We start from the raw sequence: 13,459 nt of genomic DNA on the forward strand, positions 1-13,459 counted from the left end.
GTATGTAGCTGGCTCTACTGTATTTATTACTACTTCTTACCACCCTCTGATTACAGAAGTAAGGATATCAGGAATCGGCATGTTTATAGTTTTGCAAAGCTGGGAACATTTTCTATTGTTATGTCCATTGATATGTAAACAGTTTATATAAAGTTTAACTACTGGAATATTTTGCAGAAGTTCACAATATGCATCGATAAAAAGATACCTAAAGTATATTTATTACGTGAAAAAGCAAATTGCATAATATGTATAGCATAATTTTGGAAAACAAAATAAAATATAATAATTGTTTTTTAAACCTGTGGAGTTCCTGTCTGGAGCAGTAGGTTAAAATCTGACTGCAGTGGCTGTGGAGGTGCAGGTTTGATCCCTGGCCCAGTGTAGTGGGTTAAAGGATTTGGTGTTTGCCCCAGCTGCAGCTTGGTTTAATCCCTGGCCCAGGAACATCCATATGCTGTAGGTATGGCCATTCAAAAACAAAACAAAACACCCTGAATTACCTGTGTGTGTAGAAGAGGAAGTGTGTGTAGAAGAGGAAGTCTCTGGTAGCATATGCAGCAAAATGAGGAAGACTACCTCTCTAGGGATGGAGCTGGACCAAGAGGAAGAGAAGATTTTCACTTCACATATTTTGAAAAAGACAAATTTTTATATTCTATCATATATTTATATTCTGTTTTTTATATCCTATTTGGGCTTTTCTGTATTTCTGTAATGGACATAAATTTCTTTCATAACCAGAAAGAAAAACTAAGCCTCTCAAGTCCATCACTAAGTAAAGAAGTTATGAAGATTTCCTTAAAGTGAGAGTGAAATATTTTTTGCATCTTTAAATTGTTAAAACATTTCACAGACCCCAGAAAATGCTCCTTATCAATACTCCTCCAAGGGAACTGAGACTGGAGAGGGTCTAAGAGGAGTGATTAACGCCTGCCGCTGCCTGAGCTTTGTTTGCAGGAAAGGTCTTGGCAACTGATGTTCTCATTTCTGAGCCAGGCTCTCCCTTTGGGGCTTCCTGCCTCTGCATCCTGACCCTGTCTAAGCAGTCTGGCACTGATTGGTACCTTTGTAGTAACACACCCAGAGACCTAGGTGGATTCTCCAGCCAATTATTTAAAAATGGATATAACAAGTGCACTAAACAATAAACACAGCCATGTCTTTTCCCTTCTGTTCTTACAGAGACATTGCATGTCTGCTTTCCTTTTCCAGATGCAGTGTTTGCATTCCAGTTGCGCAATCCTGTCCACAATGGCCATGCTCTGTTGATGCAGGATACTCGCCGCCGGCTCCTGGAGAGGGGCTATAAGCATCCAGTTCTCCTGCTCCACCCTCTAGGTGGCTGGACCAAGGATGATGATGTGCCCCTGGACTGGAGAATGAAGCAGCACTCAGCTGTGCTGGAAGAAGAGGTTCTAGATCCCAAGTCAACCATTGTTGCCATCTTCCCATCTCCCATGTTATATGCTGGCCCTACAGAGGTGAGCAGTTCCCTGAGCTGGGCTATGGGACTCAGAAAAGCAGGTCAAATTCTACCTTGAGGTGCAAAATAATCCCTGGGATTCTTCTTCCTGGTGAGCAGATTCTGAAATCTCTGGGTCTCTCTTTTTTAACCAACTGAATTATATTTGCATCTAGTATTTATAAAAATGCTAGAAAATACCACATCAAATCTGTTGGTGTATGAATGAAGTGGATAACACAGCTTATCTGTATTCAGTTTCAGAAGTCCTAGTTACTCGTAGGTGATTCACTCCGTGAGTGGCACTAGAAGGGAGAGGATGTCTTTAAAAGCCTAATATCTCCTGTTTATCAGAGCCCAATAAGCCTATCAAACAGACTTTTTGTGGTGCAGTGGACTTGAACAAATTTGCAGGAAGTATGAGAACTGAAAGGGCCTCAACCTTTGGAATGCTCCGACAGCGTTTAGTGAATTAATTCTCTTCAACCAGATCAACGTTCCAGGCTCCTTGCTCTCTTCCACATCTTCTGTGTTTCTATATTAACTTAAAAGGGGGTAACTTGTAAGTTCCTGTTGTGGCCAGTGGTAATGAACTCAACTAGTATCCACAAGGATGGGGCTTCAATCCCTGGCCTCACTCAATGGGTTGAGTACCCGGTGTTGCAGTGAGCTGTGGTGTAGGTCACAGATGCAGCTTGGATCCTGCATTGCTGTGGCTATGGTGTAGGCCTATAGCTGCAGCTCCAAGTCGACCCCAAGCCTGGGAACTTCCATATGCTGCAGGTGTGGCTCTAAAAAGCAAAACAAAAAGAAAGAAAAAAAAAAAAATAGAATCAACGTCTGCATTTGAAAGTTAGATTATTGGCAGTCAGATGATAAGAGATATTGAACTTTGTAATTTACCTTAAACTGTGACTTATTTTGATTAGGGAACTGGCAAGTAAAATCCATATAGTTCTATAGAACAGTACTCCCTGAGTGTTTCTGGGCTGTTTATCTGAAGATATTAGGAAATATAACCTCAGGTTCTAAAAGGGAGGATACTTAGCTTTAAGGCTCCTATATCTTATCTGGTATAAACAAGCAGAAGACAGCAAGAGTCTTGGACACCTCGCTGACTTTCCTGCAATTATTAGTTGACTCATATCACTGAATTACGTTAAAAGCAGAATAAAAGGGTGTTTCTGTAAACAGGGACCCACAGGATTGGCCAGTGATGATCAGCATGTCCTATATGTGATGTTTTCTAGGTCCAGTGGCACTGCAGGTCCCGGATGATTGCAGGGGCCAATTTCTACATTGTAGGCCGGGACCCTGCAGGAATGCCCCACCCTGAGACCAAGAAAGACCTGTATGAACCCACTCATGGGGGAAAGGTCTTGATTATGGCTCCTGGCCTCACCTCTGTGGAAATCATTCCATTCCGAGTGGCTGCCTACAACAAAGCCAAAAAAGCCATGGACTTCTATGATCCAGCAAGGTAGGTTTTTAGAGGAAAATTCTTTAATCAACATCTGTTCAACTAGAATGATGAGGCAGAAACTTTGGAAAACTCCTCCGTGTGTGTCCACATACTGCTAATTGGAATCAGTCCCTTGGAAGCCAAGACCTGCTTATGTGTTTTGTGTTCCCTAAAGTTGTAGTATAGCCCCTTACATTCAGCTTGTAAATATTTATTTTTTAAACATATATTCCTTGAGCATGCACTGAGTGCCTGGCACATTAAAGAAAGTGAATGCAGAAAAACATTTCAATGAGTAATTGTAGAGCACTCACAGTGCTCAGAGCTCACCTAAGTATGCAGAGAAACAGAAGACCCTTCCCATGAACTGAGCAGGTACACAGTAGGTACTGAATGGATAGCTGCCATCATTTCCCTTTCTCCCACAAGTTCCTTTACTGAAGTTAGTGAACTGCTTATTTTAGAAAATGCAGCATTTTACAGAAAGAAAACATGTGGACTAAGAACCCATAGCCTAGTCCTGGGATCTTGAAGGCAGATGTTATTTACCTGTGCTGAGTCCTTTGCTGCTACCCCATAACAGGCACAATGAGTTCGACTTCATCTCAGGAACTCGAATGAGGAAGCTGGCCCGGGAAGGAGAAAATCCCCCAGATGGCTTCATGGCCCCCAAAGCATGGAAAGTCCTGACAGATTATTACAGGTCCCTGGAGAAGAACAACTAAAAGTCTTTCAGCACCAGTTTCTTTCTGAAGTGCTCTTTGATTTCCTTTTCTATTTTTGTGATTAGATGCTTTGTATCCAACTGCTTCTCAATGACTGATTTTAAAGTTAGTGTTTTATAATAAGGTAAAAATGTCTATAATTTAAAGTCAACACACACACATATATATACACATACACACCTATACCCACACATGTATATCTGTATGTATGTGTATATATAGGTAAAGCAAAACTTTATATATATATGTATATATATATAAAGCAAAACTGAAGACCTAATCTTAACAGGTAAAAGCTACATTGTTATCATTTCAGAAAAAAATAAGATATATTCTCTACTGCATCTGAGCAGGAGGTCCTAGATTTCTTAAAGCTTTGACCATGTGTCCAGTTTACCTGCCAAAAAGTAAAGCGCATTTTCCAGCTTAAGTCTTGCCAGCTTGCACTCTCCCAATGTCATACACCAGTAGTAAAAGAAATCAGATGGACAGTTCCTTCTATAAAGCTGAAAAAAATAAAACAAAAAAACAACCCTCACATCAAGATTCTTGCTAATATTTCGTCTCGGGCCTATCCAGCCTTACTGCCCAGTCTCTTATGTGCCGAAGAATGACCTGACTGGAGAAACCAAATGTGTGAAAATGTGCAGTTATCTCAGAGATCTATGCAATCAAGTTCTGCCACAGAAGTTACACTGCCTAATAGGAAGAGAAGTCTTAATACTTTGCTGTGAATAATATAACTGTAGTTAAACAGAGATTTTAAATAGTATAGAGGGCTTAGTTGAAAAGATTTGTACCCAGGGCTCAAACAACCTGGCAATGTTGTGGAAAGTTAATGTTTCTCCTCTTTGCTGTGGACATTGTGTCCTAGGGAGAGGCTGCACCTATTAACTGCAGTGGCATCAGCTGTGACCCAGAACAATTCACACTATCAGACTAGCAAGCTGCTGGAACTGGACAAAAATGCAGAGAACTCCAACCCTTTCATCCTACAGATGACCAAACTAGGACGATGCACAGGCGCAGTCTTCACGAGCTAATGAGCACTGTAATGACAGTGCCAAAATGGCATCCTTAGGAAGTACTGGTGGCACTGAGCCAGGACCCAGGCCACATGACTTCCAGGCCAGTGCTCTGTCTACACTGTACAGCACAGGAGCTAGACCTGGTTCCTCCCAACTGCTTAACAAAACTCCTTGAATGGAAGGCACTTACAAAGCAGCTTTCTTGGATGCTAAAAGGTCCAGGGTTTTCCAAACTTAGCTAATTTTATTACAGTTGGAAAAAATACTTTTCCCAAAGACTCATGCTGTTCTGAGATATCCAACTGCTGATGGCTTTACTTTCTGGGAGGCCATCTTTTGCACCTTATGCATAATTCCTTGTTACTAAGGAATATATGAAGAAATAGTACTTTTTGTACCTAGGTCTCTCTGGAAGAGACTTAGACTGGAAAGAGAAAACTGATTTTTTTTTTCATATTCAGTTTTTAAAAATGCTAATCCTAGCTAATGAAAGTTCTTTTGAGAATAAATTACATACAATGGCCACAGCAAAGTATGTCTTTAATAGTATAGTGCCTATATCCACGTAATCAGAGGTCCTCACTACTGCCTTTTTAAAAATGGCATATTTACTGAAAACTGGAGACAAGTTATAGTGCCTTAACCAATATATTTTGTGATTTTTAAAAATATATTTAAAACTGCTCTTCTGCTCTAGTACTATACTTAGTGCAAATGATTATTTCTATGTACAATTGATGTTTGTTCTTATTTTAATAAATTTCTCAAAACGAAGGCTGAGTTGTTTCTGCTTATCACATCAAGTACGGGTTGATCATCACTCGGCTGAGGCCCTTGTGACTTTGGAGAGAAACAGCAGCTTTCAGACCATAATTAAGAGGCTGTTTGTCTTTGTTCATGTCATTTTTTTAAAGCTGTGATGTGAATGACATATGATCTCAGCCAAGCACTGCAGTGATATTTTCAGAGATGACTGTGTTTCTCAGGGAACTCACCCCAGGATTTCAACGCATGGGGGATCCGATGACCTCTCAAATTTTTTTCTAACTTGTTCCCTTTTCTTCAAAGTGCTTCCAAAGAGTTTCACCAGCAGGGTTGGGAGCATTTGCATTTTTTCCCACAACTTCCACATCTCTACTTACCTTAGCAGCTGCTACTGGTATACCCAGAAAGGATACCTTTTTCTACCCACACCTTCAGTGGCCTTCTGACAGGCCTGGAGATTTGGGTTTTTTTCCCTTCTTGAGTCCCTGCTTCCCTTCTCTCCTGAAGGTTTCATGCATATCTTTGCTGCTGGTCCTCACTCTGAAAAAAAACTGGTGTTAATAGCCAGCTCAAAGCTGCCACTTACTACCATTTCCTCTCTCTCCCTAGATCCTTACTTTGCTGGCTCCTAGTGACAATTAGTGGAACTTTAAAGTAGTGCAGGAAATGTGTAAGTACATAAGATTTAAGGTCCTGAGGGAGTATGCCAAACTGTACAGGGCAGTGTGAAAAAATCCTGGAAGGACATATGTAAGTCATTCAGTCAGATAATGGTGTACTTACAAATCTACCAAAATTCATATCAGGCCACAAGATTTCCTTTCCAACCCATCTTCCCTGAAAGAAGAAACAAGTCTTAGTGACTTAAACAGCAAGTTCATTTTTTTTTTTTCCTCATCCTCCTTTTATTACCTGACTTTTAGGTCTAGTACAGATTGTCAATATATTTTCCTGATAGGTAAGTAATCAGGAAATTAGATGAGCACCAGAACAATCAACTGTACTTATGTATAAAGGTTTGACGGAACATAGTGCAGCTTTTGTCTTTGAGATTTTTTTTTTTTAGGGCCGCACCTGCAGCATATGGACATTCCCAGGCTAGGGACTGAATTGGAGCTAGAGCTGCTGGCCTACACCACAGCCACAGCAATGCTGAATCCTTAACCCACTGAGTAAGGCCAGGGATGGAACCTGCATCCTCATGAATACTAGTCGGGTTTGTTTCTGCTGAGTCACAACGGCAACTCCCGCTTTTGAATGATACAGGTTTCTATTAGTTATGCTTATCCCACTACCAATAATGCATATATTATCAAGAATTAACAAGATACAGGAATTGAAAGAGTAATCACTTTTTTTTTTTTTTACTTTCCTCTAGCATGCATTTAATTCTTGGTCAATATTAACTATTATTGGGCCACTCATCATATACCTTCACCAAATGATGAAAGTGATGTATAAGCAATTCACTAGTATACATTCCAAAGGTGCCTTTTTTTTTTTTTTTGCTTATATTGTAATTTTGTTGGAATTACCATTAAAAGTAAAAGGTCACTGGCTAGAGTTTGGACATTTTAGTTTGATAGAGAAAAACCTAGACAAAATAAAAATACTACTTTTCTACAAGGCTAGGAAAAAGCGGTAATGCAAGGAAGTCTTGATGAATAGAGACAAGCCTTTTGTAGGTAAGCCTTACAGTTTTTCAATAGCTTATGTTTTGAAACTGTGGTACCCTTCCTAACCCCTCAAGCCACTACTCTTTCCACAGACTTCCTCATTTGGATTAACTGCAGGGAAGACCAGTCTCAATTAGTAAGAAATCTAAACTATAGAGTTTTAAAAAGTAACACAATTTTATTACCTTCAAATACATAGGCAACAAACTGATGGGCACAGCTTTTTAACATGTATTTGTACTTGCTGGAATCAGTAATACACCTTCTATGATAAAGTTCTTAAATATGGTTGATTTGTTTTAGAAACTCAAACCTGTTCTGCACCTATTTTACTTAAAATAACATTTGTGAAAGTTCTTATGTATTATACAGACTTGTGGGTAAAGAAAAATTTTGATTTATATTTACTGCATAAGCCTGCTTTCCATTAATAGTTCAAAGATAAATTTCAGCTTGGCACAGGTTGAAATAATAATGACCTACTTTCACATAAACAACTCCAATAATGATCTGGTCTTTTAAACTAGTTAAAAGATTGGCCTCTATAAACGTACTAACCATGTTATACCTCAGTCTTCACTGTTCTTTTTTATACCTACTATCTGGAACAAAATAAATTACAAGTTAAAAAGTGATCATCTAGCTAAAGAATTGGACAGACCAAGTAGCACTCCATCATCAAGTGGTTAAGCTTATGGGATTAGATCTAGCAGTCCTTGAAGGCCTGGCCACACAAACTATATATCCAGCATGCCTACCTGAATCATAATACTGACTGCCCTTCACTAAGCATGCATTTATGACCTCGTGTGACCAATGTGTCATGTGCCATTTTTTTGTCCAGCCATATTCTCCACAATTTTTAATTTCTTTTGGATGAAATACCACCCTCTTTTGCAGTTGACCAGTAAATCTAGATACAGTTGGTCCTTGAACAATGCAGAGGTTAGGGATGCTAACCCTCCTTGCAATAAAAATCCCTGAATAATTTATAGTGGGCCCTCTGTATCCATGGTTCCCCTGCATCCACAGTTTGAAATCAATCTGAAGATTCAAACAACCGCAGGTTGTGTAGTACTAGTATTTACTATTGGAAAAAATGTGAGGGTAAGTTGACCAATGCAGTTCAAACCCGTGCCATTCAAAGGTCAACTGCATTTGCTCTCAAATCATTTAAGTCAAAGGAGTTCCTACAGGGCCATTCTCTATAAGCTCCAGGGCTGCCAGGTGACTTTTTACCTGGGTTTGCACACTCCCAGGATTGTGAATACTGAATGGGGCAATTTAAAGATAAACACTTAGACTTTATTTAATCCAGGGAGAGGAATAAAAACGAGATTCTTCAGCAATTCCTGATAAAACACCTGGAGCTTTCAGAGATTTTAACTTAAGTCCAATTCTTCAGCTTCCCTTTGATTTTAAGAGCTACTCATATCCTTCAAATAAATTCTTTATTGCTTAGGTCAGCTTGAGTTGACTGCTTGTAATAGAACCCTAAATGGTACTCTTTACAAGACTATGACTATGGCCCGGTAGATGATACTCATCTCCTTCAGACATGTCTGCAAAGGACTTTTTCACTGGATGATATATTTCCATCCTCCGTTTGAGAATCCTGGTCAACCTTAGAATTTCTGGAAGCTAAGTATGTTCAAAACAGTGGGCATACTCCACTGTGTTCTAGTTTTAGTTCCAAATTTTGCATGTCAGTAACGATTTCAATGTTTTGCTCTAGTTTTAAAACTGAGCTGTCATGATTCACAAACCTCTGTCCTTCATACATTCCACAGCAGCATTAAGATTCAATGAAACTGTATTTCAAAGCACAAATGCTTCTATCTAAAAGTGTTCTCAAGCATATTTATAACAGTAAATATTAGAAATCACAAAATATACCCCCAGTCCAGTGTTTTAATGAGACCCTTATGTGGTTATTAGTAATAGTAGTGAAAAATTTACATTGTGTTACTGAAGATGTTTTGTTTGTACTCACATGCTAAATTTCTTTTGGGTTTGATTTCATTTGCATTTGGCATCTGTGCTATATACAGGCATACCCTGGAGATACTGTAAGTTTCCAGACCACTGCAATAAAGCAAATATCTTATAATAAAAAGAGTCAGACAAATTTTTTGGTTTCCCAGTGCATGTAAATGTTTACACTACACCATAGTCTATTAGGTATGCAACAGCATTGTCTAAAAAAAGTGTACATACCATAAACAATACTTTGTTGCTAAAAATGCTAACCATTACCTGAAAATGCAGGGTTGTCACAAACCTGCAGTTTGTTAAAAAAACAAAAACAAAAGAACCCCCCACTATGTGTGAACCATAATAAAGAGAAGCACAGTTAAACAAGGTATGCCCTTATATCTTCTCAATACAATTTCATGAATATGATGACTTGGACAGAATTTTCAATTATACATGTACAGAGTGCAGAGGGCTATTTATAACTTTTGACAAAATGGATGGACACAGAGATAATCTTACTAAGTGAAGTAAGTTAGACAGAGAAAGACAAATATATCATGTATATGTGGAATCTAAAAAAAAAAAAATATTAATGAACTTATTTACCAAACGGAAACAGACTTACAGAAAGGGAAAACAAGCTTATAATGACTAAAGGGTAAAGGTTATGGGAGGAATAAATTAGGTGTTTGGGATTAACACATACATACAGACATATATAAAAAAAGACAAACAAGGGCCTATTCTATAGCACAGGGAACGAAATTGAGTATCTTAATGTATAATGGCAAAAAATCTGAAAAAGATTTTAATATATATGTATGTATATATATCTGAACTACTTTGTGGTATACCTGAAACTAATGCAACATTGTAAGTCAACTATACTTCAATTTAAAAAAAAAGGGGGGGAGAGTGCTATAACTTTTGAGACAATTAGGAAACTCTATCTTTGGTAACTAATCTATAACAAATTGGTAAAGAAAGCTCTCTAAAGATTCTCTCAGCTCTAAATGGAATGATTCTGTGGCTTTATGTGAGGCTTCCAGTTGGTGCTGGGGTTTTAGTCATGTAGGATATATACTCAGCATATCAGAATTGTATTCAATATTCTGATACTGACCTTAAGAGACCTAAAAAGAGAATTATCAAATATGCATCATCTAATTCATGTCCCTTATCCAGAAATGGGTAACATTTGCCCAAAAATAAAACAATTCTAGTTGGAAAACAAATTGCTGAGGAATGTGCCATTTTTATACAGGTACACTCAAAGCTTAAGACACCCTCAACACCAAACCTTTAAGTTACAGCTACTAAGCAATGTTAGATTATTGTGGTCATATAGAATATTTAGATTAGTCCAACCCATCTATTGATAACATAATGAGTTGTGGATCACCCTGCAGGCAAGGAGATTGAATGAGAAAGGAGATAAATTAAAAAGGAGACAATGAATTGATTCAAATAATGAGTTTCTAAACTCTATTCAAAAAAGGCCTAGGAACAGTTCAAGATAAACATCAGACTTACCAGAAGTCTTCTAACAATGGAGCTTTTAGAGAAACATCACAGGTGATCATTTTACCTCTATCCCCAGAGTAGAGATCCAGGGATCATGGAAATGGTTTAAGCATCAAGAATGTTCAAAAACTGAGCCTGGTCAACAGATATGTACACTGGTGTGTAAAGGTAATAAAATGATGTGATAGCTAACGTGAACAATAACTAGCCAGGCACTATGCTGGGTACTTTACATGCACCATCTCATTACACACCCTAAAAGGTGGGTGCAACTGTCACTCTGTTTTATAAATGAGGAACTGAGGCTCAAATAAGTTAGGTAACTAGATCGGGGATACAGAGTTAATTAATGTCAGCCATAGATTAAAACTCAGGCAGTATTAACTCTGGATCCAGTACTCTTAACTGTTACCCAAAATGAAATACCTTAGACCTTGGAATCCAATGCATGTCAAAAGTTTATCTCAAATACATGTCTGCAGCAAAAGGATAATTATATAACACTAAATATTCTTTAATATCGTATAATAAATTACTCATTAATTACTTTAAGGCATTAAGATGCTTAGATGAGTCATGATTGTTGGCTTCAGTGCATTTCTCTAATTTCATTAGATTATTAAGACTATAATAAGTTTTATAACTATTACTATTAGATATTCTGAATTTAAAGATTTAAAAGGAGTTCTTGCTGGAATGCAATGGGTTAATGGTCTGGCTCATCTCTGTGGTGTTGTTGGTTCAATCCTGGCACAGTGGATTGAAGATGTAACATTGGTGCTATGTGATTTGCATCCATTCAATCCCTGGCTGGGAACTTCCATATGCCACAGGCGCAGTCGAAAAAGGAAAAAAAAAAAGGCATGAAGAGAGATATCACCCCCTTATTTTGATCAATATGACATCAAATTAAAATTGTGACTACTGAAATTTATACTGAAACAAAATAATGACTAGACACTAGAATGTATGCTATAAAAGTTATAGCAAGATAAAAACAGTCCGAAGGCAAGTTTTATAAACCAAAACAACCCTATAAGGTTTTACATGACTGAAAAAGACCAAGGCATAAGTAGAGAAAAACTCAAGAGGGACCTCTTTATTACATATTTATAAAATAATAGAATATAGTTATTAAAAATGGAGACAATTTTATTTTTGGTATCTTGTGTTTTGCACTCAATTTTTCAATCATCTTCACAATTTTTCAAAACCTGAACCTCTACCCTACCATTCAGAGCACAACAATTAAAGAACAAACTGTCCCATGGGTTCCAAGGAGAGACTTAAATTATCAAAGAAATTAACCCAGTAACTCATGAATAAAGATTTAAAATTTTCAAAAAAATACAATAAAAACAAAGATGTATGAAGCATGATTTAATCTTTCTGATGATTCAGAGGGCACCTCAAGATCATATTGTGCCATTTTCCTTATGCTTGGTGTTTAAGTGCCTATAACAGAATTCTGGTTAGTGAAATTTTGGACAAGAAAATGTCATATTTTGCACACATAGCACAAATGACTACAAATACAATATGGGGATTTTGATGTGTATATTTGTATTAAGTAGGGCATAACTTATAATATGCTAAGAAACAAAAAATTAAAATTACAAAATGGGTATTTTTAGCACGTGTAGTAACAGCTAGTTGTTTTTAACTATCATTTCATTTTTAGTGACCAAATTATATCTGACCACAATTAAAGAACATATAAATTTAAAATATTAAAAAACCATGCTTAAAACAACAGAACTGTTACATTAAATAAGGAAATGAAAGTCACATACATGTACTGAATGGCACTGAGGTTTTTCAAAGCCATTCTTTTGAAAGGCTTTCAATCCACCTTTATATATATCAATTTAAAAAATGTCTCTACTCAGTGTGTTTGCAGAAAGAGATGAAATCAGTGCTGATCACACAAGTGCCTGACAACCATTCAATGCTGACTACTGAACAAGTATTTTTATTTGATTATCCTGACATCCATAATTGAGCCAAATCTAAGTATTCAGACGTGGCTGACTCCAGCTATTCAACTGCAGAGAAACAATCAACTTAAAAAAAAACTGAAACAAGTAACAACTAGAAAGGGCTGAATCACTGTACCTTTCAGACACAACCATTAACCTTAGTTTTGCTATCTGCTACTTGGTACTTTTTGATTCAGTAGTTGGGGTAAAAAAAAGTTTCTGTATTCAAACCTATCTACAGAATGTCAATATAAAATGTGTGAATATATACATTTAATATACACACACACACATACACACACATTCCTAGAAACCAGCACTTAAACCACATCCCCAATTCTCACTAATGACTCAGTGAATCATTTGTTACTTTAAGACCAGCTTAGACACTATAAGGCTGCAACATATGGCTAAAGAGGTCAAACACAAGCACCCACACTCAGGTTGATTAAATTGTTCCTCCTCATGATTTTTCATTAAGTAGTAATACCATTTATATAACAACTATATCTCAATAACTTAGAATTCAGAGTATAAAACCAGTGTCACTAACAAAGAACTCCCTCACTGTTTAAAGAACACACTTCCTCCTTCCATTCTATTTCCACTAATGATGAGAGGGCATACCAAACTAGATCACGCTGAACTATACAAATGCTCTTTACTCTTAATCTAAACAAACGTGTGTTAAAACATTCTGAAATGCTGCATCCTTTGATTTCTTCATCTTCTCAATTGCCCGATGTAGGTCCTGTTGTTGTACAGGTCGAATTTCATCTTCATCATGGCTAAAATGAAAAAAAAAAAAAACAAAAAAAAAACCCACCACCAAATATTTAAATAACTTCACAATACACG

The 13,459-nt window shown here is 37.3% G+C and overlaps 2 protein-coding genes across 12 annotated transcripts in view; one reads left to right on the forward strand and one right to left on the reverse strand.

Moving 5' to 3' along the window:
• The window catches only part of PAPSS2 (3'-phosphoadenosine 5'-phosphosulfate synthase 2), a 98,048-nt gene extending 84,637 nt beyond the window's left edge, over positions 1–13,411 (forward strand). For 2 of the 3 annotated variants that reach the window (XM_021073104.1, XM_021073105.1), the window contains 3 exons: positions 1,216–1,484; positions 2,716–2,945; positions 3,511–4,184. In XM_021073104.1, the coding sequence (XP_020928763.1) occupies positions 1,216–1,484; positions 2,716–2,945; positions 3,511–3,652 (641 nt within the window). In that variant the 3' untranslated portion in view covers positions 3,653–4,184. Of the gene's footprint in view, positions 1–1,215; positions 1,485–2,715; positions 2,946–3,510 lie in introns of all 3 variants that reach the window. The other variant, XM_021073102.1, reaches the window with a different exon arrangement.
• The window catches only part of ATAD1 (ATPase family, AAA domain containing 1), an 82,624-nt gene continuing 69,168 nt past the window's right edge, over positions 4–13,459 (reverse strand). For 4 of the 9 annotated variants that reach the window (XM_005671257.3, XM_001927977.4, XM_013983524.2 and 1 more), the window contains one exon: positions 1,097–13,389. In XM_005671257.3, coding sequence (XP_005671314.1) covers positions 13,269–13,389 — 121 coding nt within the window. In that variant the 3' untranslated portion in view covers positions 1,097–13,268. Of the gene's footprint in view, positions 13,390–13,459 lie in introns of all 9 variants that reach the window. The other 5 variants (XR_002338604.1, XR_002338606.1, XR_002338603.1 and 2 more) reach the window with 5 other exon arrangements.

This window comes from Sus scrofa, chromosome 14, assembly GCF_000003025.6.
Source record: "Sus scrofa isolate TJ Tabasco breed Duroc chromosome 14, Sscrofa11.1, whole genome shotgun sequence".
NCBI classification, from domain to species: domain Eukaryota; kingdom Metazoa; phylum Chordata; class Mammalia; order Artiodactyla; family Suidae; genus Sus; species Sus scrofa.